Source organism: Alligator mississippiensis, chromosome 3 (assembly GCF_030867095.1).
Source record: "Alligator mississippiensis isolate rAllMis1 chromosome 3, rAllMis1, whole genome shotgun sequence".
NCBI lineage: Eukaryota > Metazoa > Chordata > Crocodylia > Alligatoridae > Alligator > Alligator mississippiensis.
Window position 1 is genome coordinate 153,089,036 of NC_081826.1, and position 27,888 is coordinate 153,116,923.

Genomic DNA, 27,888 nt, shown 5'->3' on the forward strand with positions numbered 1-27,888 from the left:
AGGAGCCCCGTGGGTGGGATTTCAAGGCTCCATGGACTGTATTTGGCCTGCAGGCCAGAAGTTGAACACCACCCCCAAGCAAGTTAAAGTGCTCGATTAAGCATCTCACTTGCATTCTGCTCTCAAAATGATTCTCCCACACACTATTTCTAACAATCCAAAACTGAGCAGCTTCAACTAACCTCCTATCATGCTAGTTAAAATCCAATTTTAACCTGATTAAATTTCTGCTGGAAAGATACCATCCAAACTACAGATTGTTGGTAACAGATTACCAACAAGTAGTTGGTAATCTGTTGGATAGATCTATAGGTCCCCTGAAATGGTATTGTTAAGGTCTTGGATCAACAAGTCCTCAACTTCTAAAAGGCCACTATCCCTCTTCCCTCCTCTTCTCGTTCCTTTAAAAGAAATCTCAACTTCTACTCAAGTTCCTCCCCTTCCTGGAAAGTAATAAACACCAGGAGAAGAACCAAGCTCAGCTGGGCTGCCAAAAATGATGAACAGACATTTTTCATGTAGACTTCACTAACAGTGTTACTGTATTTTCTCATATAATGCGTACCCCAAAATAAGACGCGCACCTCATCTCTGGAATGTTGAATGAAGAAAAAACATCTTTCTTTAAAAACTTCAGTACGTATTTTCACTGGAAAATAGAAGGGGGAGGAGGAAGCAAAAACTACCTAGCGGCAGGACACAGCAGGCACAGCTGGCTGCCCATCTGGCTCCAAGAAGGGCTGAGCAGTTCAGCTATACCAGGATGGGGCCCACAGCTGAGTTAAGCAGCTGTAGGATGAACTGAATTGCATGATCCCTCCTTGAGTTGACTAGTCCCAGAGCTGACTTGTCAGATGCTGCTGGGTGCTCACTCAACTCGAAGAAGAGCCAGGAGGTTTGGACTCCTACATAAATTGGGCTCTCTGTTCCATGTATCACCTTGTTTAACACCCCCCCCCCTCCAATTTCCAGTAGTTATTTTGTGCAAAAAGGTGGATACCCTATTTAAGTAAACTTGGCATTACTGATTTTTACGGTGCAGGAAGTCTTCTATCTTAAATGTCAATGTCAATTTTGATACTGGCAAAATGTGAGAGAGAGGGGTGGAGCTAAAATATGGTGTCAAGTAAGAAATGCATGCTAAAGCTATTTAAAATATATTATTCTAATATTATAAAAGCCTGTCTGTTTGTCTGATGGAAACAGCCAATCAGAGTGCTTCAAGTGTGGGGGAGCGCCGCCATGATTCCGAAGCCGTGCCAAATACCAGACAGAGGGTGGGGGAGCCGAAGCCAACAGCACTAGCCTCAGCTCCCCCACCCCACTCCCTGCAAGTGGTGCCGAGGACCGGACAGGGGTTGGCTCCCCCACCCGCTCCCTGCAAGCAGCAGAATAGCGGCAGCATGGGGCGTCAGGTGGCAACACTCCATCCCAGCCCCCTCCCCCGTCATTCTTGACAGGCAGTTGGCTAATATAAAAATAAAGTCTCAGAGAGGGTTTAGCCCAGTTACTGAAAGCATAACCCTATACCAGGGTTAATGCACACAGAATGTATTTTTCAAGAATTAGGTCTCTCAATGTAATTCAAAATTTCTTCATGTCAGAATCCATGTTGAAAGCAATTTTAAGAATTTTAAAATTCAGCTTTGAAAGCAAATCTCAAAATTACATTCTATATGAACAGTTAAGGCACTCAGTATTACAGACTAGAACAGGAAGAAAGAAAAGCATATGGCATTTTCCCAAGTCTGACAAGGACAAATAAGATCCTGTGGGGAAAGAAAAAACTAGGCCCATCATTCTTATTAATGCAAAGTATGCATAAGGCTTGACTGCTTTAAATCTTCTCACTTAGGAACATTTCTTTGATTACACTGGCCATTTTTTTTTAAGAGGCCATAATCATTGCCACCAGTTGACTGACAACTGGTTGGATGGAACTGCAATTAATTTTGAGGTCTTAGTGGATATCAGACTCAACAAAAGTCAGCAATGTGATACAGGTGCAAAAAGGCTAATGCAGTTTTGAGGTGCATCAACATTAGTATTAGGTATAAGCAATAGATGATTATGGCACTACTCAGTACTGGTTAATCCCTACCTAGAATATTGTGTGCAGCTAAAAATGATGTGGAGAAGTTAAAGAGGGTGCAAAGGTGAGCAATAAAAATAATAATAAAAGGGCTTAGAATCCAAGCCCTATGTGGAAAGGTTAAGAGCATTATGTATGTTCAGTTTCCAGAAAGTGGTAATTAAAGTAGGAGGGAGAGAACATGATAGCAATTTTCAAATATCCAAAGGCCTGCCAAAAAGGAGAGAAAGAACACCTTCTCTCTCTCACTAAAGAGGATAGGACGTGGAGTAATGGCTTGCAGTCGCAGCAAAGAAGGTTTAGATGGGACATCAGGGAAAAAAAATATTCACTGCCTCTGTTCTAACAGTGGAGTAGACTGCCTAGGGAACCTGTGGAATCCCCTTCATTAGAAACTGTCAAGAAGCTGGTCAGACACGGGTCAGTGATGATTTGGGACTAGCAATACCTGTAGCAGGATGTGAAGAGGAACAGTTGGAAGTCCAAGGACTCCCAGAAATGCATCACTTAGAGATCGCAAACAAAGAGCTCTGCAGCTCAGAGCAGTTGGATATAGGAGAGAACCATGTTCAGCAGCAAAAGAATGAAGCTGAGCTCCACAATGAGCTTGATTATGAAACAAGATTAAAGAGTAGGAATTAGTTTATTGAAGGGATAGTATGATAGAAAGGGGAGCCCTGCATCTCCAGTTAGGATGCATGATGAGTCAAGTTCCAGTTGCAGGCCCCAGATTGCAAGATAAATAAGAGGGTGTTTGGTTCTCCTATACTTTGTGTTTGCTGGTTGCTGGGAAGGAATTCTTCCCCCTGTTTCTATTGGTGTTTTCAGGTGTTGTGTCTGGTGGTTGTGCAATAGCGTTGTCTGCCCAGTTAAAAAAAATTGTAAGTGTTTGTACACTTGCATGACAGTTTAGATATAGTTTTGCCTTGAGGAGGGTGTTGGACTTGATGACCACCTGAAATCCCTTCCAGCCCCACATCTATACTCAGGACTTTTCTTGCCAATTATTAGATTAAAGTTCAAACAGTTCGTTATACAACTAGGTTACTATTTTATATTCATCGCTTGAAGTTTGTTGCAAGTGTATTGTTTATACAATACTATTTATTACTTTTAAACTTCAATAAAGTACCTAAACTGTCCAGCTTCTTGATAGGACCCTTATAGACCTTTTGCTTTGCTCTCTGCCTGCCCCTTCCTTTTTTTTCTTTTCTTTTTTTTAAATAAAGCACTCTGCTCAATGCAATTCTAACATATAATCAGACAAGGTATATCTGCTGGGAAAACAAGTATGGTTTGTTTGTTTTTTAATTTTTCCCAGTGTCACAGGAAATTTAACATTAGATTTTTCCTATACAGCCACTTTATGGGCATGTAAAGTTAACAAATATAGTCCCTCTTTCTATGCATGCAGTAGGCAGATAGTAAAATGCATTCTTTCTGTGTTACTGTTAGTTAATAATATATCTATCACTGAAATTTTTGCTTCCCTCCCCTGAAGTACATCACCTGAGCCAAGGGGTGAGAATGAATGTACAGACTACAAAAAAGTAAGGAAAATAAAATAAAAAAAAAGTCTTATGAATTAAAACTTACCTGATGACAACTTCATTAGTGTTGTACAGCTCTACTATCAATACAGATGGGGATGCTTCAGCTGGAACAATTAAAGGAGGGACAGTTAAATTTTCTGGACACTGTTGCTTGGCCTCTTCCATTAGCAGAGTGTGCTCTCGCTCCACCACTGCCTTAATATCTTTGTGTATGTGGATATTTTCAGTGACATTCAGATTCTCATCAACAGACTTTTGCGGTTTAGCATAAAGGATTGCCTTTTTGGGGTTGTCACATATTTGGTCCACAGTACAGACATCAGATAGTAAGTCAAGATTATTCAAAATATCTTCAGGAAATTTTACTTTGTATGCATCTTCATACACCTTGGGAAGTGCATTAGCCCAAAGACCACTGGAATACTTAAGCAAAATTTCTGCAACTTTCTGTTTGAAGTCACTGTTATATGAAGCAGATTTGATCTCCATAATTGGTTGTAGCAAAGGGTCTGCTTTTGAAGAAGTAAGGTTTTGAGATTTTCTTTCATGATCTAAACCACTCTTTATAAAATGTTTTGTTTTCTTAGCAGGGTAAAGGAGTACATCTGTTTGCCCACTAGTGCATGCTGTTTCCACCTTTAAAAAGAAAAAAGACAAATCAGATTAAATTATTTGAATTACTTACAAATTAATAAGCAAACACTAAGTCACGCATTTTATACACAGAGCCAGACCTCCTCAATTAATTTCCAAAAATCTGGGTGTGCACTATTTGCAAGGAAATACAGTAATACCGTTTCGCTGCCAGCCACAACAGAGAACAGCGTGCAAGGCATTAGCCCCGGACCTGAGGGAGGCTGCACTGTTCTCAGCTGAAATTGCAGAACGCAACATTCACAATTGAAAGGTCCTAAAAACCTTCCCAGAGCAGCTGCAGGTAGTTCTAGTGCATCTGCAATCCATGCATTGGTGACCTACTGCCTCTGCAGATACTAACCTTTACATTATACCAAGGATCTCCAGTCCCCTCTTCAGTGGATGAACACTGAATTTTACAATGTCACCAATGACAAAGAAATTTGATGGCACATTTTTAGAGAGTTTAGAGCCTGCCAGAAAGGCTTCTGACTAAAGGTGCGTGGCTGAAAGTTTGCAAGTTAGCTCATTTTCAAGAGCCTAGATGAGGGGCACAGAAAAGGGACTGTCTACCCTACAATGAATTGATCAGGTGGAGCACACCAGCTCATGTGGAAAGGAAAGCCAGGAATTCAGGGAGAAGGTATTGGGGAAGATATATGTACATGTGAACAGAAAACACAGTGGAAACAGAAGCAGCTAAAATGAGGAGGAAAGACTATTTTAGATCCTTTCAAATTTTATCAGTGTTTGGACTTATTAAACTATGTGAGAACTCCCATTGGGAGTGAAGCAGAATCCAATTAAATGGAAGAATATAGAGTGGGCTAGCAAAACAAGGCTACCATTTCCTTCCAGTGGCATCACTAATAAGTAGGTGTTGCAGAGCAAAAAGTTGGTAGAACCATGTCCCATGATAAAGCTGCATTTCTTTGGCCAGCACAGGGTGCCTCAGTGCAGAGGCTGCCCGCTAGCTAACTGCGCTGAGGCACCCTGTGCCCCAGGCAGCCACCTCCGCCCCCCACCCACCACATGGAGAGGCAAAACCCCCATGCTGAGGCAGGTGGAGATGAGGGAGTAGGCCGCCCTGGGCAGGGCCAGCCCACAATTTTTTGGGGCCCGCTGCAAGATATAGTTTTGGGGCCCTTTGATCCATTGAAAAATCAAAATTGCAGTTAATTGAGGTATAAATTCACTGAAATAAAATAGTCAGGGCCAGGCTGTGTGCATGTGGGCTGCACTGGGAGGAGTGAGGGGGCGGGGAGCTGGGAACTCCTGCCCTGCTTGTCTGGGAAGGGACTCCCCTCCTTGCATCAAGCCCTTTAAACATGGCGCAGGTGGCAGGGGATGAGTGCGGTACGGCCCCTTGGCTGCGGGGCCCCCTGCAGCCACAGGTTCTGCAGGATAGGACAGGCCAGCCCTGGGCTGGGTGCTCCCCTATCTCAAGGCACACTGCCCCAGCCAGCTGCTTCGCTCCCATGCTCCGCTGTGGAGCTCCCATGCTCAGACATGTGGAGCCTCTGTGCTGAGACATGCAGAGGCAGCCCAGGGCTGTCTGCTCCCCCATCTTGAGGCACAATGCACTCCAGCATGGGGGGCGGAAGAGTCTGCAGCAGGCAGAGATGGTATGCCCAGCAGGCAGAGACGTGCTGCTCCTCAGATGTCCAGAGCACAAGGTGCCTCAGCATGGGGGCTGCCTGCCGGCTAGCCCCTAATGAGGAACCCTGTGCCCCAGCCAGACCCCATGCAGCACGTGAAGCAACAGGACAATGTCTCCCACTATAAAGCACATGGGCAGGGGTGCAAACTGCAGCACAAGATGTGTGCTGCTATTATCTGTGCTGCTACAAAAGCATGCCCCTGTTTATGTGGACCCAGTCCAGTATGCTGCTTTGGTACTAAGCTTTGAACTGTACCCAAGCTTGAGAAGTGCATGGGGCCACAAAGTCTCAGTGGGAGATCACTATCTGCAGTAGCTTTATGCAAGATTTACCCCTTGAGTTCTGTTTACTTCATCCAGTGAGGCTTTGTTTCTTCATTTTCATAGTATCATAGTACTTAGGGTCAGAAGGGACCTAAACAGATCATCAGGTCCAACCCCCTGTCCTGGGCAGGAACGGGTGCCAGGATCATATCACCCAGACAAATATCTGTCCAGCCTCCTCTTAAAGACCCCCAAGGTAGAAAAGAGTACCACCTCACTTGGGAGCCCATTCCAGAGCCTGGCAGCCCTAACTGTAAAGTAATGTCTCCTGATGTCCAGGAACATGTATAAGTATACTGCAAGGTAGAGAATCCAAGCTTGTACTCTCCACCTAGTCAAAGATATACTGGGAACATCTGTGATCCTGGCTCTGAAGCTATACCCATAGCCTCATCTAGGAGACAGGATTGCAGCCTAGATTCTCTGTCTTTGTGGATTTGGGAGGTGAAGGACTGATTGAGTATTTTCTGGGACACATGATCTCCCTTATAGCAGAGGCACTCCAAAATATCCATCTGTCACCAGCATGACCCTATTCCAAGCGTGGCAATATCTAAAGGACACCATTCCAAGTCCAAAACTTAAAAACATGGCAGGTAGTCAGCACCCAACTAAAATACTATAAACCAGAACTTAACTAACACTAGAAGAAAGTTAACTGTGATAGTAAAAGAAAATGTTTTCTGGAAGACTAAAGTCAGGCAGTAAGCAGCTGTGTCTCAAGCCAGTGGTAAGAGTGAGCATGGGCACAATCAATTAAGTCTTCATTTTATCTCCTCAGCAGGGCAGAATTCCTCAGGTTGTACACAAGCCATGTAGATGTTACTGTCTCAAGTCTCCAAGCACAGGCATGGGAACAACAAAACTAGAACATGCATCTGGCAATCCATCTAAAGTTGTCATTGTACCCATTTCCTTTCCTTGCGTGGATCCAACTCAATTTGTTGGTTTGCATGGTCTTTTCAGTCTTTCTGAAGTCCAACACGGGAAAAAAACCACGCTTCTTACTGCATTTTCCTTTTTCATATTAAAGAAACAAAACTTGTCAGATTTCCTGCTGAGTGCTTCTCACTTGTCAGAATGACTGAACAGGTCTTACAAGGGCAGGAGTAGAAATACATTCAGTGTTTAGCTGCCAACAAGCACAGTGAGAGATGTATTAAGTGTGCCACTGAAAATGAATTACTGAAAGTATCAGTAAGGGGGCACTGCATATCGTTCAGAAAAAAACCAAACCAAACCAAACCAAACCAAAACAGAGTCTGCATTTCCATAAACTCAAACAAATCAGGTCAGCCCTGTTCCTTAAAACAGACACCTCACTTCAGTGGGGAAGGTGATGCTGCAAAACATATAAAGAAGCACCTCAAGTGCTATAAGCCAGTTACAGAACAGGCTCAGACACTGCAGAATAGCAGGGAGATACCAGGCAAATCAGAGGGAACATGGTTCGATACTCAGCTTGACAATGGACTATATAGGACAACTAGCTCAATCCACTAGCATATCATCAATGAAAGCATATTTTCCTCTTTGGACTCTAGAATATTAAAAAACAGTGAGTCTTTTCCTAGACAGGTGAAGTTCTATCATCCGTTGAAGGTATCACTTGATAACATTCAGAAGGAAACTGCTTCTTCATGAAAGGCCAAATAGGAAAAAAACTTCCTCTTTTTCTGGTTAAAAGAAGGGCTATTACACATATACTACACCTTGCTCCACCTGCGAACCAAATAAATAATTAAGACTTGGTCATTACAGAGCAAGGTTTAGCAGCCTTTTGCCACCACAGGCTACTGTTTGCAATCCAGCCCCAACCTCAAGCTGCAGCACCTGTTGATCACGGAGGGGTGTGGAGCAGAGAGGGGAATAAATACAAAAAGCGGCAGATACCAAGATCCTGGGGTGCCACCTCTGCTGCAGCAGAGACTAAACTGAATACAGCAGTTAATAAGACCCTGGGGGTACCTCCTCTGATGCTGTGACTATGCTGCCAATTCCCTAACTGTAGCAAGTTCAGGTTCAGGCTTTTTGAATGTCTGTCTCTAGCCCTATAAGGGAAAAGAGCAATATAACTTTAGCTATTTTACAAAATCTCCAGAGACCCCCAATCAGCCTTCCAAGAAAGGCTTTGTAGTAAGGACCTAGAAACTGGCCTAGAAGGGCTGCCCCAAACAGAAGCCAAGATCTCCTCCCAGAGCCTGTGAAACAATAAGTGCCACAAGATGTCAAGGCATGTCTGCTCTGCTCTGCACATTATCTTGACGAGATTACCCCACTTTATACTGATGCAGAGACTGAACAAGACAACCCACAGATATATGACACAACCATCAAGGACTACTTCTGTGCTGCAAGTAGTTTACATACATTTCATATTTATCAGGATCTTGCCAGTTCCTTTGACATCCTCATAATGCAAAGTATCAGAATAAGTATTTTCTGAGCTTGTCCTCTCTTGCAAAAGAGAATAAATCATAGAAAAAGAAAGTGAATATAAAAAGGTGGGAAGCCTAAATTACCTGGAAGGGAAAAACAAGGGCAATAAAAAAATCCTGGAAATGAAAAGTAAGTAAAATAGAATGCATAACAAGCATGTTTCAGAACAGAAAACACTCTGTCAAGGAAGGGAACCACAAGACACATTTGCTGTAACAATGCTAAAATTATTTTATTCTTTTGGTTACTTTTCCAAGTAAGGGAAGTGACTTTGTTAAATCTGTCGTTCAATGTTCAGGCCTCTACTCCATTTCACTATCCCACTACGGTTACTAAGCAAGTTGTTTATTTTTCAATTAGTTCATGAAGCTGAATATACACAAAGTTAGAACACATTTGTAGCAGGTTGCTGCCTCAGGCCTTTTTTCAACCAGGCTTTTGCCTCTCCCCCAAGCATAGGGTTACTATACGTCTGGGTTTTCCCCAGATGTGTCCTTTTTTTTGGACCCCCCCCCCGTGCTGCATCTGGGCAGGTTTTTGAAATAAAAGCAAATGTCCGGGTTTTCTGCTGTCCTAGGCTGGCTGCTTGGGGCTGGGAGCAGCGGGCAAAGTGATTGGCTGTTGAGGGTCACATGCTCCTCACACAGGTAGACAGACAGACAGACGTGCAATAGGGACCTGCTTGGGCAGCAGGGCGGGGGGGGGGGGGGGGGACGGGACACGGACGGACACACACAGAGATCTGCAGGTTGGCAGTGAGGGGCTGAGGAGCAGTGAACCTTCCTACATTAATCTACCCACAGCTACAGCCCTTCAGCCAGGCTAGCTGCTCTCTCTTAAGGGGACTGGTCACCTTGTTATATACTACCACCTCCCCACAAGAGTGAAGACAGAGACTCATTCACTTCCTTCACCTTCCCCCCCCCCTCTTCTCCCCCCAGGTTCACAGAAGTCCACGTTCATATGTGCAGTCCTAGGTAAATTAGTATCTCAAATGCATACGGCTACAAAGCCACGTACCAATGCATAGGACTGGAGTTGGTGTCCTGCATTGCCTTCAACCAAATTAAAGGTGCATGACCAGTCAGAAGTGTAAAGGAGCCCCCAGAAAGTAATAGCAGAGAGCCTCAACTGCCCATTTTATAGAGAGGTATTCTTTTTCAATGACTGAATACTTTTGCTCTCCGTGTAAGAGCTTTGGCTTAAATAAAGGATTGGGGGTTTCGCCATTCTCAAGGTTCTAAGAAATAATTGGCTCCAAGGCCTCTCTCCAAGGTGTCCATCTGTATGGTGACCTGTGGCATTCAAAAATCCAGACTGTACAATACTGGCATGGTGAATAGTATCCTTTTAATTTCTCTAAATGCCTCTGCATACATCGGGGTTCATTGTACTACCCAGGGTGCCATGTTGCATAGTTGGTCTGTCAGAGTGGCAGTTACAATGGAGAAGTGTGAAATAAATAGGCAGTAATAACTATCTAGTCCAAGAAAGGATTTCAACTGCTTCTTTTTTTCATTCTGGGCACCTTAAAGCCCTCACTAAGGGGCTTGATCTCCCCACTACCCAAAGTATAGCCTAAATATTTTGTGCCAGCACAACATAGACTGCATTTCATTGGGTTGGCCATAAGGCATGTGGTTTGAAGTCACTGTAGTACCGCTCTGACTTGATGTTCCCCCTAGGTGCTCACAAATAGAACTACGCCACTGCATATCTTGATGACATTATTCACAATGTGGCTGCAGCATTTTATCCATTAGCCTCTGGAATGTGGCTGGGGCATTATACAGACCAAAAGCAAGGGTCTGGAGCTGATAAGGCCCTCACGGTGTCACAAACACCATCAGCTCCCATGATTCTGGGGTTAGGGGAATCTGTCAGTTCCCCTTTGTTAAATCTAATGTAGTCATGTACTTTGCCTTCTCCAGCTGCTGCAGTAATTGCTCAATTTGAGGCATGGAATAAGAATCAAATTTTACATCAAATTTAGCTTTCAAAAATTAATACAGCACTGAATCATGCCATCTTGTTTGGGAGACAAGCACAATGGGACTACTCCACTCATAGAAGGATTCCTCAAAACACCCCCTTCTCCAGCAAGCTTTGCATCTCCTTCCTCAGTTTTCCACAACCACTCAGGAGTCCTGGGAAGCCCCTTCTGTATCAGACATCCAGCCTTCAATACAATACAGTGGGCAATTAAGGAGGTCCTCCCAGATTTAGCTGTAAAGATGTCCAGGAAGTCCTCTGTTAGATTCCTGGCCTCCATTTGCTGAGTGTTGGATAGGTTTTCCCCCAGGGCAACCACACCATTTGGAACTCCTCAAAACCCATCTCTTTGCCCTTTTCTGTCATTGGAAAGACCTGGAGGCTCTCTCGAGCCCTCCAGGCCTGCAGAAGGTTCACATGATAAATGGGTCCCTGTCATCTCCCTGCTAGGTGAACCTTATAATCGACCTCCAACTCGCCTCACGACCTCGTAGGGCCCCTGCCATTTGGTCAATAGCTTGCTCTCCTCCAGTGGGAGTAACAACAGGGCCTGGTCTCTGGGTTAATATACTTGGAGCTGGGCATTTCAGTTGTAATGATGTTCCTGGGCCTGTTACATGTTATGGAGATTTGCCTGTGTGAATACTCCTACTAGGTCCAGCCATTCCTAGGTTGAAGAATATATTGGACATTTTGTGCCTGCAGGCTGTCTTTCCCAGGCCCTATGAAGGAAGTCTAGTATGCCCAAGTCTGAATAGGGGAAAGCCTTTTGAGGCCTGGAAAACTTCTTGAATTGCAAACAGTAAATATGGCAACAATATACCCCACTTTCGTGGTTCTGCCCCCACAAACTTTTAAAAAAATACCCTTTAGAGTCCAATTAAACCAGTCCACTAACCCATCCATCTGTGGATGGCAGACTGAAGTTCAGACCGAGTGGACTCACAGGAGGAACCACATCTCTTGTATCAGCCATGACATGAATATGGTGCCTTGCTTTATGAGTATTTCTTGCGGCAGCCCCAGGTGGGAGAATATCTTCAGCAATTTAGTTGCCACTGTCTGAGCTGTGTTATTTCAAATAGCTACTGCTTCTGAATAGCAGGTCACATAGACTATCAAAACCATGATGAAGTGGCACCCACTGGTGCTCAGATCCAAAGGACCTACAATGTCTACTGCCACACATTCAAAGGGGCTCGACCAGAAGTAGGAGATACTGATGGGCCTGATATCTGGGATGTGGGGCCATCAGCTGACATTCTGGACAGGACTGGCTGTCCTCCTTAACTTCTTCATAGATCCCTGGCCAGAAGAATCAGGTGAAAATCTTCTCCTAAGTTTTCTCCTTTCCCACTTGGCCCATTCAGGCGACACCATGTACTAATTTTAGGACTTGATTTCAGTGCAACGTAGGCACCATCAACTGGGGTTTCCAGGTCCCAGTAGCCTAGTCTTTAACAACCCTTGCTAGAACATCTTTATATAGCTCAAAATGGGGATTCTGGGCATCTAGGCATCTGTCCACTACTTTGCCATTCACTGTGGCCAGATGGCTTACAGATGGGAAAATATTGGGTCTTCTCTTTAGCTCTAAACTAAATCAGGTCCTCCTCTGATGGGCACTCCCTCACCTCCCTCCACCCAAAATGGGGGGGGGGGGGCAGGGGGGTTGTTTCCAGAAGAACCTGTACTTGTGACATTTTCCTCACATCCACTGAAGCTTACACTGGCCCCCAACTCCCTTTCCAGACATCTTACCCAGACCCCTTTTGGTTACAAGGCTTTCCCAGCGTGTCCTCAACATTCTCAGTGCAGGAAAGCTAGGAGTCCCAAGATCTCTAAACCAAAATGAAATAAGTCTCCAAGCTGGTCTTGGAGAGGATCTTGTTGTGCTTAGCAGCAAAAAGTAGATCAGGTCAAGAACAACAGCCCTAGTCCAAACTCACTGCAACCAGGTGGGAAAGATGGCAGACCACCAATGTTATCAACTCAGCTTTCCGGTCCCCAATCATTACTTGCAACTTGGTGATAAGATATGGCCAGGTATCCCCATGTATATAGGTCCCATACTGTATATGCATTCTAGAACCAAACATTGAGCAGGGTCCACCAGCTATTCCTGTACAAATGTTTGGGTTGAGCCCAAGTCCACAAGGCACAGAACCTGAACATCTCCTACCTGGATTGGGAGTACATATGCTGTCCATCTGGGTAATTCTCACAGGACCTCAGAATGCACATAACTATAGCCCAACGAGGGGGCAATCTTGGCACCATTTCCTATGCTGGCTACATGAAAAACAGGCTGAGGGCTCTCCTGGCTTCCAATCCACTACTGCCTCTCCATGGTAATCATCTCCTGCTTCTGGTTCCAGAGCACGAGCTGGCTGAGTTCACCCCTGTCATCTTGGGCACAAGGCCATACTCCAGGACTAGGTGTCTGACCTCCCTTCAAGGGCTTACATGTAGGGATGCACCAATAGAGATTTTTGGGGCCAACACTGATAGATGATTTCAAGGAGGCATATCAGCCAATACGATCCAACTTCCGATTCCAGCTGGTAAGTCTGTTATGGTGGGAGAGAAGGGGCATATGGGGGGGGGGGGGGGGGCGGGGAGGGCAGATAGAGTCCCCTGTGGTGAGGGAAAGAGTGGGGCTAGGGCACACGTTGCTCAGCCGGGGCAGGACAGGGCATGGGACAAAGCTGTGGTTCATCTGTGAGGTGCGGTGAGTGGCTCCCACCATTATGCGCACCCTGGGAGGGCATGGAGGATGTGCGCCCCCAGATCTGTGCAGGGCAGGGCAGGCTGCAGCTGCAGGCTCGGGCCAGGGCTGCACTACGCTCTTCCCAGCAGGGACTGGGCCAGGTTGTGCTCGGGCCAAGTGGCAGCGGCACTGGGAGGAAGGCTATGGGGTCTGCAGCCACCCTAAAATTTGCCATAGCCCCCCTTCCCCCACCCCGAGAGGGAGAGGGGTGTCTCCCCCATGGCCGATTGTGAGATGGCTGCTTACGGAAGTGGTTGCGGCCGCTTCCGGGAGCACAATGGCACGCTACTCTCTGGCCGGTGCTTGCAGCGAGGGCACCAGTGTTCCCATGTGCCCCCTGCCCATCGCCTATGGAGCAAGTGCAGCCAGTCAGGGGGTGCACTGGTGCTCTCAAGGGGTACATGTGCACCCTTGTGCACCCCCCATGTGTCACCACTGCTCAGGCTCAACATCCAGCCTCATTATTGTAAGCGGCCACCCTGCAGTAGTCTGGGACATCCCACCCCTTCAGGCAAGGTTTCACTCATTCTAGCAGCAGCAACTGAAGCTGCTGTTCCTCTTGCATCCTTTGCTGGAATGGCTGCTGTAAAGCCTGTTGCTGATACTGCTGCTGCAGCCTTTTGATCCAGTTCAACACTGCTTCGGGGTTCATTCTGCTGGCTAGAAGCTAAGCTTGCCTGTGTTCTCCAAAACATGCAGCCAGTTGCCACTCTGGGGTCTTTTCAACCAGTTTTTTGCCCCTTCCCCAAGCATCCTTCAGCAAGTCACAGTAAAATGCAGTCTTTGAAACCATTGGACTTTGTGACCTGAAGTGTCTCAGCATGCAGACAGCCGGAAAATGTGATAACAAATTCAAAAGAAATGTTAAGATGTAAGAGCTACCGAAGAGGATATTCATCCAAACAAACATTATATGGAATATTTAATGTTTTTCCTAAATATAGTAGCTGTTTTCAAATGAAGCAGAGAAGACTTACCATGCAAATATGAGGCCAATGTTCAAGTTGTTTAAGTACATCTGTATTAAGTTCCTCCTCATACATCTCCTTGTAAAACTGTGGTATCTTTGATAACCAGATACCATTGCTGTATTTAGTCAGAATTCCTCTAATACGATTCTGAAATTCATTTACATTAGAATTAGGAAGATTGGATGGGATTTTGTGTGTTTCTTGAATAGGTTCATTCAAATGGTCTGTAAAATGAGAATAAAAGGTTGTACGTGTTATTTTGCAGAAAAGTTGGTAAGTTCACAATGAGAAGGGAGTAAAATATGAAAAAGTAAAAGTAATCACTATTTGACCCAATTTATGGAAATTTAAGCATATGGGCACCAACATAGATTATAAATATTACTAATTACAAGCAGAAGAATTCTGTACTCAAACCAAGCAAAGGAAACAATATCAAAGTATTAGACCCACAGAAAAAGTAGAGATTGAAGGTGGGATCATCTATATCCAAACCATCCTGTACTTATCCACTGACTAACCTATTGGTAAAACTACCCTGGTCAACCCTGACACAGCCACAAGACAAATACCCTAATCTGTTACAGGTAAATTGAGGGGGACAACAGATGCTGCAAGCGTTGTTAAAATGTGTTGGAGAGAACCAAAAGAAGAGGGCCACATCCCTTGCTACACAGGAAGGTAAAAAATCCCACAGTCCATGCCATGGAGGAAAATTTCTTCATGATGCCAAATATGGCAATCAAGTTTACCCTTTAGAGAAGGGCAAAGGATCAACCTATATTCAGGAATTTCTGGGATGAAGTGCGAGTAGAAGCACTGACAATACCCGAGTCAAAATCCCCAGCCTTGGTTACAGCCACCACCCAGTTAAAAAAAAAAAAAAAAAAAAAATTCTTCCTGGGTCCATGTGGCAACCAGCAAAGCCCAGAAGCATGGGAAATACCCATACTAGAGCATAGGCAAAAGCTTCTCCTACATCAGGGGTGGGCAATTATTTCTGGCGGAGGGCTGCTTACTGAGTTTTGGCAAGTCATTGAGAGCTGCATGCCAGGCAGCCAGAGGCAGATATATATTAATTTTCTAAATTTTTTAGGGGCTGCGCAGGCCGGATAGAATGGCCTGGCAAGCCATATCTGGCCCACAGGCCGCATTTTGCCCACCCCTGTCCTAGATCATTCCTGACCAATGCTTGTCCAAGGTACTCTTCTTGAGTACCTTCCACTACTTCCTTAAGCCATCTATTCCACTGTATCACTGCTCTAAACAGTGAAGGTGTTTTTTCTGATTTCCTACCAAAACCTATTTTGCTGCAACATTCCCAAGAAGCAATTTATATTAAGCAGTTATCCTTGAGAGCTCTTGATTTTCCTACTGTATTTACTGGTCATATACCAGCTCAGTCCTATTTTTTCAAAAAGACCAGATGCATCAGTGATGATAAAATCCTCATCCACAACACTGAGCAAGTCTTGGGCAGGGTTAAACAGCTTGGAACTATCAGGAAGGGAAGACTTCAAGGCAAAAAAAAAAAAAAAGAGTCAGATGAGGATTTAGGAGGTGGCTCTTCAAGCAGTTAGCCCTGAAAATGCCCCATCTTGAAATTAGGGATAATGTGCTTTAGCTGTTTAAATCTTCTGCAGTAAGTGTAAAAGTGAGGCTGTAATAATTAAAGGCCAAAAATACAAAGAAAAAAAAAATCACTGTCTCACTTTCTGTATGTTCTTTGTTTCGATCCTTTAAAAGCTCATTTCTTTCCCTAAGGATATAGGAACCTTTTCTTCAAATGATGCCACATGGTATCAAGGAAACATTGATATTTTCAAGGTAGATTAAAGATTGCCTAGGCACATCCCCATAAGCACGCATGTGCAGTTTAGGCGCTGCAAACTTATCTGTGGCGCTGCAAACTGCATGAACCACATGTGCATGCATTCACTGGGAAATCCCAGTGTCAAAAAAACAAAAAAACAAACCATGCCAAAAGAGTGGTATGGTGCATATGGCTGCAGTGTGCACCGCATTAAACCAGAGCCTGGCTGGCCACAGTCATGCTCTGCACACCCATATATCTGCCACTGCAGCCCCAAGAGGCCCCCAGCACCCTAAGTAAGGCTGCTGGGGCCAGCCCACGTGCTGGCTCCAGCCTCCCCTACCCCACCATGGCAGTTTGCCATGTGCCAGAGAACACGTGTAGTGGCATGCCCAAGGACTATGTGCTGCTCCTATTTAATCCTGGGAAAACATACCTTTCCTGCTCCTGGGAACATGCCCTCTGAATGCATTGAGATAAACTAGAAACAGACTAAGGCTAGAAGTGTTGTTACTTTAGTTGTACCTCATTATAGAAGTAGAATACTGTTGCTTAAGTCCATGATCGCATCCAATTTTTGTCTTTCTAATCACTATTCCCACCTTTTTAGAAAGGAATTTCATAGCCAGGCACCAACAAAAAAGTCTACAAATGTAGGAGTGGCAGTCCTCAAAACAAAATACAGAGTTGGGAAGCTTCTGCCAATTATTAAACACTATGCAACCTAGTAGATGAGTAGTGCTACAGCTTACTAACATTTTGGGTTTTAGAATTAAGTCTCCATATTTCCTATAATTGTACTAAAACAGCTTAAAATCATATCCTCAGTGTCCCAAACCAAATTAAACAGAGCAAGCCTTTCGTTCTAAGATGTTTCTTGTTTTCACAAGTTATAAATAAACAGTCTATTGTTTATATAAATGAATAAAACAAGTTACGAATAAAACAAGGATATGTTGCCTTTACACAAAGCAAAAGCTATGAACTTGGTTTGTCTTACTAGTACATAATTAATCTATAATGGAAAACCTAGGCAAAAGGACAGCTACTTTACAGAAGCACGTACCATCTGAATCCACAGAAGGCCTTCTTGAAAGATGCACTTGAAGTTCTTTCTGAAACCGTGGAGGAAGTGTTAATCTTTTTTCTGGCCTAAAAAGGCAAAAAACACCACCTAATTTTAACTCCTTTTCCAGTTTCCAACAGCAATTCATCTACTAATGAAAACACTATTAAAAATACTCATTTTATTATATATTATGCATGTGTATATAATATGTAACATATTAGTTGGCCTTTTGTTCACAATTAGAATGAACGAAGTGCTAATTTGTAAAATAATTAGAAGTTCTTTTCAGTAGTAAAACTACTGGCTATTGTCAAGTTAAAAGAGGAAGAGACAAGGGAATTGCTAGTTTTAGAAATAAGAGGTGGAGAAATTAACTTTTTTTAAATAACTTCTTTGAAGAAACAAGTTATGAAAAAGTCACTAACCTTGAGACTACAGTATACATTAAAGACAGATGTTTCTCAAGTTAATACTGTTAATGAGAGATGGGGTGAACATTTCATATCATGCTGACACCAACTGTGCACAAGAACGCTACAATCTCAGGTTGCAAACAGACATCGATAAACATTTTTATGGAAGTACAAAGTCCAAGCAAAACAGACACTCCAAAAGTTGTCCTCCACACAAATTAGGAACCAGCTTGATATTTTATGTTTGGCTGCACTGTTCTTCTAGATGTCCAGAAAACTGAAGTCTCCTATCAGTACTGTCCCATAGCTTTTGGAGAAATTTGTTACCTGCTTGAAGAGTGCCTCATCCACCTCTTCCTGATTTGGTGGCCTATAACAAATCCCACCATTATATTGGTGCTGCATCTTTCACCTTTCCTCTTCACCCAAATGCATACCTGTTGTGCAGTCTTCCTCTTCCGGAACAAGTGTATATGTTGGGCATACAAGGCAACACCACCAGCCTTTCTCCCTACTTTGTCTTTCTGAAACAGAGCATAACCTTCAATGTTGACAGTCCAGTCATAAGAGCTGTCCCACCAGCTCTCTGCGATGTCAATCAGAACCTATTTCTGTTCATGGGCCACAACTTCAAGCTCATCTCATTTATTCCCCCATCTTCTCACATTTGCATACATGCATCAGATATATTTTGCATTTTGATCTACTTGCTTCCCTTCTTTTGTGCCACTTGCAGTCCTGTGGTGCTCTGGTGCTTTCATTGAACCATAGAAAATTAGGGTTGGAAAGGACCTTGGAAGGTCATTAAGTCCAATCCCCTGCTCAAAGCAGGATCATCCCCAACTAGATCATCCCAGCCAAAGTTTTGTCTAGCCAGGTCTTAAAATCTTCCAAGGATGCAGCTTCCACCACTTCTCTGGGTAACCTGTTCCAGTGTTTTACTACTGCCTCCCACTGATAATTTTTTTCCTAATGACTTACCTGGCTGCAACTTGAGACCATTGGTCTTTGTTCTGTCATCTGCCACCACTGAGACCAGTTTAGCTCCATCCTCTCTGGAATCACCCTTCAAGTAGTTAAAGGCTGCTATTAAATCCTCTCTCAGTCTCCACTTTTCTAGACTAAATAAGCCCAGTTCCCTCAGTCTTTCCTCAGAAGTCATGTCCCCTCATATTTGCTGTTACCCTCTACTGGACTCTCTCCAATTTCTCCACATCCTTTTGCGCGCGGGCGGGGGAAGGGGGGAGAAGACACGACTTAACACAGTACTCCAGCATGCTGCAGCATCTCATGTATTCAGTGTCCCTACATTTCAAAATGCATTGTCAAGTAAGATGTAGTTAAAGCGCCCCCGCCACCAGTTTGAAATGTGGGACACTGAATACACAAGACACTGTGGGTGTTTTAATTAGAGCTGCGCTCCCCCCCGAGCATGTGTACAGATACCCTCTGTGTTGTCCTGAATTTGGGCTCCAGACAGGCAGTATACCTCCCTTGACCCTAAATCTGGACAACAAATCGAAGTCTCTGTCCACCACAGAAGGAAGTCACCAATCACTACCACTCGTCTCTGTAGAAGCCCTGTCCTTGGGGCCTCACATTTCCTGCTCTCTAGGCTGATGCCTTGTCCTCTCCATGCTTGCAGATGTCCACTCCTCTGCCTTTTCCTCAGCAGATCCACCACAGAGTGCCTGAAAGCTGTTGCTGAATTCAATCTACTGCATTTCAATTCTGGGGACCTTCCTTCTTCGAGAAGACGTATGCTACCACTTCTCTGCATTGCCCTTTGGCCTCCCTAGTACCAGCGTCTCTTGTCCAAGTCATCTTCTTGGTCACCAGTGCAATGCAGCAAGGATACCTGTGCTTCCAAACTTTGAATCTTCTCCTCCAGGAAAACACCAACTTAGACATGGTGCAGATGAAGTGCTTCTGACTCTGGGAGGAACACAAACATGGCACATCTGATGCAGGTCACAACAGCTGACCCAGACTCCATTTGTGCCTCCTATGCTCTCTGGTGAACACCTATGTGGGGGGAGAAAACCACACCACAGGAACCCACATACCAAACCCCTCTACCTGGGCCCATAAACACATGCAGTCTCTTATTCCCTGGCTCCCTATGGCAAACTCCCTCTTGTTTGCTGCTCATGCTGTTTACTGGGGCTGCCTAGCTTAGCTCTACCTTTCAATTAGCTAAGCCAGTCCCACCCACAGCAAGTCTTGTTACTCTGTCACTCCACTGGGGGAGAGGAAAAAGGCATATGTGGGCACCAGCCCACTGCCCCAGGTAAACACACTAGCACCAGATACCTAAAGTCACTAGCATCCAGAAAAGCCTCCTTAAGGCAGTCCCACTCCTGAGCTGCTTATCCCAGAGCAACTCTTCTTATTGCTCTTTTTCCATATGGCTGCCTTTTTATAGGGTTACCTAGCCTAGCCATTTTATGGACTTGAGATGGTTCCAAAAACACAAAAAACTGAGTGTTATGTTGTACCCTATTAAACCTATTGTGCCTATTAACTTTGAGCCTACTATTCAGGGCTGTAAGCTTTAGGTACAGTGAGCATATCATGGGATTGAGGGCTACCACCATGTGTCCCACCTTCTAGTCCTGGCCAGCTTCTCCCTGCTGGTCTCATAGTTAGCCTCCCAGTCTTTGCCCTCTGCCCTCCCAATCATGTTGAAGTTTGGGGTACTTCATGAGCACCCCCTTTCCGTGGCCTCTGTCCCCCCTAAAGCCATTGCCCAAGTTACCAACATAAGGATCACCCACAATCCTAAGTATCAACTCCATTAAAAGCCAAAATGATCTGCCTCAGATTCATCAAGTCACAAGCAAAAGAACAAATGGGTTCTGAAATGTATCTGATTCCCAATGCAACTGCCACCTGGAGCCACCGCTCCCCCAGCTCTGAGTTCAGTTCCTTTGTCTCTCTGCAGGACGCTCCTTTCCCTGTGACTCCCACTGCCAAACTGCCTCTCTAGTCTGCAGCTTGAGTTGATAATGGGCGATGCAGGTAACCTGACTCTTCTGCTTCTGCCACTGGGTCATCAGGAGCTGACTTGCATCTGGACCCAATGCCATCTGGTTTCAGAATTCTCATTCTTGTTAGTGGGCTGCAGTAGCACCCAGAAAAATGTGAGCAACAATGACCAAAATAAAGAGGGAGTGAAAGCAAGAGGGCAAGGAAGGGGTTGGGGAAGGAGGTGGGGAAACCACAAACAAAGCAAGTAGGGGGACACCCCCAAAAGGGTAGGGATGACCCAGCAGATCCAAGAGAGGGCGAGGGAGGGGAATGAAAGTGGAGAGAGAAAGTGTGTGTGTGGGGGGAGAGCCCATGCACCCTTGCCTCTTTAGCAATGGGGTAGGGGCTATATTTCACTTGGTCATTAAGTTATAGGACAGATAAGTGGTAGCAATACCTTACATTTGAAGTTTCAGATGTGTACATGGAATCAAATTACAAAACTAGACATGACCTGGGATTTTGTAAAGGGATATATTGCCTCAGTCCACTAAAGTGCTTTAAGATGTCAAAAAGCACACGGACAAGGGGGATCTAGCTGACATAATATAGTTGGACTTAAAAAACCAACCAAACAAACAAAAACAACATTCAACAAGATTCCTCACCAAAGAGTTAAAAAAAACCCCAGCAATGCCACAGGATTGGAAGGAAGGTTGTTTTGTGGACTGATATCTAGTTAAAAGATAGGAAGCAAAAGCTAGGGCTAAATGGTCACTTTTCAGGATGGTGGGAGCTCAGAAATGGAGTGTCCCACAGGGATCTCTGTTGGGCAGGCCCTATCTTATTTAACATTTTCACCAGTGACTGGGAAAACACACAGTGAAGTCTCCAAGTTTACAGATAATAACAAATTACTCTGGGTAGTCAAGTCACAAGCAGGGATGTAAACGTTGTTAAAAAAAAAACCTCGAATCATATTGGTTAAGCAGTTAACCATAACACAGCAGCTCAGACACAGAGCTGATGCTGGGGGCCCTTTGATAGGGGGAGGAGGTGGTGGTAGCAAGCCCAGCCAGACAACACAGCCTACATGAAGCAACACCCTGGGAGGGAAGGAGCACCTGTGAATAAGCAGCTAACTACTTAATTAATAAGCCATTACCAGGGATCCTGGTTTTCTCCTTTAAAAAAAAAAAAAAAATAAATCACAAATTCTCCGATTAAAAACCCCAAATCCACAATTAAAATGAAACGTACACACAGATCCAGGCCCCTCAATCCCAGCTGCCACGGCTATGGGGCCAGGGACCCAGGCCCACAGCCCCCTGACCCCTGCAGCAGCACCCAGGCCCTGGATGCCACCTGTGGGAGGCAGGGACTGCTGTAGTGGAAGAGAGTGCAGAGCCTGGCTCCCCCTCCCCCATGGGTGGCACGGTGAACAGCAAAGCTGGGGGGGAGGAGGGGGCTGGATGTGGGCTGCCCCCCCTGCCAGTCTTACCTATGAGACCTGCTTTTCAGGCTGCATGGTGGCCAGGTGCACATGTACACACACACGGCACTCTCTGCCTGACTGCCCTCCTCCTGCTCCCCCTAGACCCTTGAAGGCTGGAACTCTGCCAGCCTGCAGATAACTCTTTGCAAAAGTGGAAAATCTGTGCGTTTCCTGGGTAAAAGGGAAAATCTGTGTTTTTTTCCCTGTTTTTCCATGGAAAACAGAAAAACAGGATCCATGGTCATTACGCTGGCCTGCTGTTTTCCTCTTTAACCTCATAGGCTATGGGGTACTAGTCCCCCTTGCTCCTTCTACTCTCCCCTTGCCCCTGCCTGCCTTGATGCCTTCTGGTTTCTGCTGGGGCACTGCCTGGCTTCTCTTCCGCCCCTTCTCTGCCAGACTGAACCTACCCAGAGCTAAACCATGGCCAGTAAGCTACCCAGTTATCACCAGGCTTATAGGTTAAATGATTGATGGTTTAACTTTTCACATCCTTAGCCACAAGCTGATAGAGAACAGCTGCAGAAATATCTCAAACTAAGTAAGCAGGCTTAAGAAAGTGGCAGAAAAACTTCAAAAAATGACCACAAGTACAAGATAATGCACCTGTGGAAAAATAAACCTCAACTATATGTACACAATGCTTGGTTCTGAACTAGCTGTTATGACTCAGGAAAGAGACCCTGGAGTCGTTCTTGATAGTCTTCTAAAATATCAGGTCATTATGCAGCAGTGACCAAAATAAGCCAATAAAAATGCTGACCATCATTAAGAGGAAGACTGAAAGAAAAATTCAGAGCATTATGCCACTATACAAATCCACAGTGCATCCACACATCTGTGCAATTCTGGTTACCACATCATAAAAAGGATGTAGTAGAATTTGAAAAGGTACAGAGAAGGGCAAGCAAAGTGATCAGGGACCTGGAGCAGTTACCATAACAGGAGAAACTAAAAAAGTCTCAGGTCTTAAGTTTGGAAAAGAGAAGGCCGAGAGGAATAGAGGTCTGTAAACTCACAAAGAGTATGGACCAGGCAGTTCCCTGCAGCTAGCAAGGGATATGAAGGGTAATAAGAAGGGTTTCTACAAGCATGTCAGCAACAAGAGGAAGATCAAGTAAAGTGTGGGTCCCTTACTGAACAGGGGAGACAACCTAGTAAGAGATAATGCAGGAAATGCTAAAGTACTCAATGCCTTTACTTCAGTCTTCACAGGCAAGGTCACCTCCCAGACTATGGCATCTGGCAGCACTGTTTGGGGAGGAGTTGAGCAGCCAGTGGTGAAAGAACAGGTTAGGGACTAGTTAGAAAAGATAGACGTATACTACTAGTCCATGGGGCCACATGTGATGGACCCGAAGGAGATGGCCAATGTAACTGCAGTCGCTGGTCATTATCTTTGAAAACTTGTGGCAATTGGGAGAAATCCCAGACAACTGGAAAAGGGCAAATAGAGGGTCCATCTATAAAAAAAAAAAAAAGGAGGATCTGGAGAACTACAACCTACTTCAGTCCCTGCAAAATCACGGAAGCAGATCCTCAAGGAATCTAAGCACACGGACAAGACGATGATTAGGATAAATCAGCATCAATTCACCACGGGCAAGTCAGTGGATGTGATATACCTCGACTTTAGCAAGGTTTTCAGTACCGTCTCCTACAACATTCTTGCAAGCTAAAGAAGCATGGGTTGGATGAACGGACTATAAGGTGGATAGAAAACTGACAGGATCACCTGGCTAGTAATCAATGGCTTGATGTCTAGTTGGCAGCTGGTATCATCAAGTGGAGTGCTCTAGTGGTTGGTTTTGTTCAATATCTTTATCAGCGACCTGGAAGATGGGATACAGTGCATCCTCAGCAAGTCTGCAGATGATACCAAGCTAGGGGGAATAGTACTTATACTGGAGGGTAGGGCTAGGATTCAAAGACACCTCAACAAACTGGTGGATTGGACCAAAAGAAATCTCATGAGGTTCAATAAGAACTAGTGCACAGTCCTGCACTTAGGATGGAACAATCCCATGCAATGGTACAGGCTGGGGCCTGACTAACTGGCTAAGCACCAAAGGACATGGGGGTTACTGTGGATAATGAAGCTGAATATGAGCCAACTGTGCCCTTGTTGCAATGGTGGCTAACAGCACACTGGGCTGCATTAGTAGGAGTATTGCCAGCAGATCAAGGGAAGCAATTATTCACCTCTATTTAGCATTGCTGAGTCTGCATCTGGAGCACCATGTCCAGTTTTGGCCCTTTCCCCCCCACTACAAAAAGGATGTGGACAAATTGCAGAGCCCACTAGGAGGGAAAGAGAATGGCTAGAGGGCTGGGGAATAGGACTTCTGGGGAGAGGCTGAGGGAACTGGGTTCATTTAGTCTGGAGAAAAGAAGACTAAGGGAATATTTAAATGCAGCCTTCAATTACCTGATGTGTAGTTACAAAGAGGATTGAGCTAAACTGTTTTCAGTGCTGGTAGATGACAGAACAAGGAGCAAATGGTCTCAAGTTGCAGCAAAGGAAGTTTAGGAAAAACTCTCTCACTAGAGGATAGTAGAGCACTGGGGCAGGCTACCCACACAAAGCCTTGGCTGGAATTATATAACTGAGGATGGTCCCGCTTTGAGCAGAGAGTTGAACTAAATAGCCTCTTGACATCCCTTCCAACCCTAATCTTCTGTAATTTTAAGTGAAAAGGGAACTAGTGTTCACCAGGCCTGAGAATACTAGAATTTGGGGGCACCCCTGAAATCAGTAGGCAACAAGTTTAAAACCAACATGAGAAAATACTTTTTTTGTACTTAATATGTAATTAACATATGGAATTTATTGCCACAGGAGGTGGTAGAGGCAGAAGCATAGCCAGGTTAAACAAGGGACTGGATAAATTCATATATGATATATTAATGGTTACTGAACAGAATAGTTGGAGACAGAATACTGGGCTAGATGGACCAGTGGTCTGACCCAGAATGGCACTTTTTATGTTCTTAAGTTATGCATTTCTGATGCTCCATTAGTAAGACAGATTATTGTGTGTTGGTGTCTCAATGAGTCCCAAAGTCTATTTTCCATCAATATAAAAGTTTTAGTGCTTTCAAATGATAGGGTTAGGTTCTGAACTTCATATTTATTTCATTATAATTTAAAACTATGACAGGATTCTACCCATTCATTACTGAAATCACTTGGAAAATGTCCTTATATTATGACCTAGAAAAGTTGGAGATTCACAGGGTGGGTATGAAACTGGATGGAAGGAAGGCAGCACTGAGTAGTGCTAAGAGGGAAAGTATTAGGCTGGAGAGAGTTTCTTTTTAGTGGAGTTTCTCAGGGATTCATCTTGGGTCTCATTTTTATTAGTGAGCTTGGCATTAGAGGGCAAAAAAAGTACACTGATGAAATTTGCTATGAACAATGAAGTCAGTGGCATTATTGATGCGGAAGAGAACTGGGACAAAAAGAACTGGATGACCCTGAAGACTGGAGAAACAGACATGGGATAAGATTCAACAATACTAAGAACAGTGATGAACTTTGGGACCAATAAGTTTATGTTATAAACTGGAAGCTTATCAGTAGAGGTGCACTGATACATCAGTCCGATATTGGATCAGCACTGATATAAAGAAAATTGTCTATATTCGAAATCGGCCTGCTGTGGCCAATAAATGGCATGTGCACAGCCACAGTGCAGCATGTAGGCAGTGAGGAGCACAGCCAGCAGCGTGGAGAGCTGCATGGGGCTGGTAAGTCTGGCATGATGGAAGGGGAGGAAGGAGGGAGAAGGGAAGGGTGAAGGGGGGAGGACAGGCAGATCAAGGCCCCCACAGAGAGAAGAGCGTGGGGCAGGGGTGCGGGATGGAGCCGTGGCTCATCCAGGGGGCATAGGAAGAGAGGGGGATGGCTCCCACCACTGCGTGAAGTTTGTCCAGTGGCTCGTCCAGCAGCTCCCACCGCTGCTCATCTGGGAGAACATATGGGGAGAGGGGTTATGTGCCCCCAAATCTGCGCAGGGCAGGTGGCGGTGGTGCTGAGAGGGGGGCTATGAGACACAGCTAAGGCAATTTTTGGGGTGGCTGCAGGCTCCCTCCCATAACCCCCTCCCAGTGCCATTGCCTGCCTGTTATCACCTCGGCTGCAGCCTGCTCCACTCAGATCCGCAGTGCTGGGTCTTGTTTGGTAGGCCATGGACATGGCTCTGCCTGTGCTAGTCAAGCCAGGCTGCAGCCTTGTGTCATGCTGTGGGTGCACAAGTTGGGGGGGGCAGGGGAGGGGGAGGGGGAGAGGAAGGGAATGGGACACTTGCCGCCCTGACAACCTATAGGGATGCCTATAGTCAGGCACCCCAATCTGCCCCACACATTGGAGGGCTGGGACCTGGGAGCAGCAGGTAAGAAGTGAAGGGCACTGGCATATTAGGGCTGATCAGTGCCACAAAGCAGCAGCAGGGGACAACTGCAGCTGGACCCATATGCTGGTGAGCGAAGGGGGCAGGGGAAAGTTCTGATTTTCCATGATAAAAGACCTCAAAAAAATCAAATGAAAAAATATATAGGTATCTAGAATTTATTTTATTTTGATTGGAAGCCCTGATAGGGCTTCTAAATTACTTTAAAATAGTAAATGTATTGTCTGTGTCAGTTTAATACAATGTTTAATTTGAAATACTTACAATTTTAAAGCAATTTAGAAGTCCTACCAATGCCTTCCTGCCTCTATCTAGGTATTTCATTTTAATCATGCAAAAATGTAGATTTGGGGGGAGAGGGGGTGTTAAAAAAAAAAAAAAAAAAAAAAAAATCAGAGCATATTGGATTTTTTAAACACAGAAAACCAAAATCCCCCGTGATAAGGGTCCAAACCCAAATCAATCCAGATAGCTATAACATAGAACCCAAGGTACTCTACTTCCTAACCGAGTAGTCAAGCACTAAGCCAGGAGCCAAATTAGGAGTGCAGGAGCAGTCCGCGGGCTGGATAAGGCTCACGGACTGGCCTCATGCAATGATGCCTGGTGAGACAGATACCTAGCATAGGACATTTAAACCCAAATGAATCATGTTTGATAATGTTTTGAAACCAGTTTTCCAAATACTTATCATTAAGTATCAGACAGCCATAACAGACAGTACTATTAGCCTTGCCTGGTTTTTGTATAATTGTACAATTATATTAAAAAAAACAAAAAAAACGCAAAGGGGATAGAAGCAACTGTGACAACTATAGAGGTATCTTGCTGTTGAACATTGTCAGAAAAAGAGTCCTCACTTGCATCATGCTCCCTCGGCTGCAATCTCTAGGTGAAAGAATCTATCCTGAAGTCAATGCGGTTTTCACTCAGAACGTTCTGCCACTGATATATTTTCGGTCAAGCAACTGCAAGAGAAGTGTAGAGAAAAAAGGAATACCAGTGTACATTGACTTCTCTGATCTGACAAAGGCCTTCAATATGGTCAGACAGGGACTTTTTACTGTTCTGAAGAACAGCTGTCGTGTCCTCCCCTCCCCACCCGCCAAAACTGCTGAACATCATTCGCTCACTACATCAAGGTAAAGGCAACTGTAGTGTATGAAAACAAAGAATCAGTCTTTGACATCAACAACAGGGTGAAACAGGGGTGCATCCTGGCCCTCGTGCTCTTCAACATCTACTTTGCATTCCTGCTTCTTCATGTATTCAAGGACAC

General features: G+C 44.8%; 1 protein-coding gene across 6 annotated transcripts in view; it reads right to left on the reverse strand.

Annotated features, from left to right (window-relative positions):
- Positions 1 to 27,888, reverse strand: part of TDRD7 (tudor domain containing 7) — a 99,656-nt gene that overhangs the window by 27,708 nt on the left and 44,060 nt on the right. For 4 of the 6 annotated variants that reach the window (XM_006259248.4, XM_059724544.1, XM_059724543.1 and 1 more), the window contains 3 exons: positions 17,317 to 17,402; positions 14,444 to 14,661; positions 3,689 to 4,281 (listed from right to left, as the gene is read on the reverse strand). In XM_006259248.4, the coding sequence (XP_006259310.1) occupies positions 3,689 to 4,281; positions 14,444 to 14,661; positions 17,317 to 17,402 (897 nt within the window). Of the gene's footprint in view, positions 1 to 3,688; positions 4,282 to 14,443; positions 14,662 to 17,316; positions 17,403 to 18,169; positions 18,257 to 27,469; positions 27,536 to 27,888 lie in introns of those variants that run through there. The other 2 variants (XM_059724545.1, XM_019490767.2) reach the window with 2 other exon arrangements.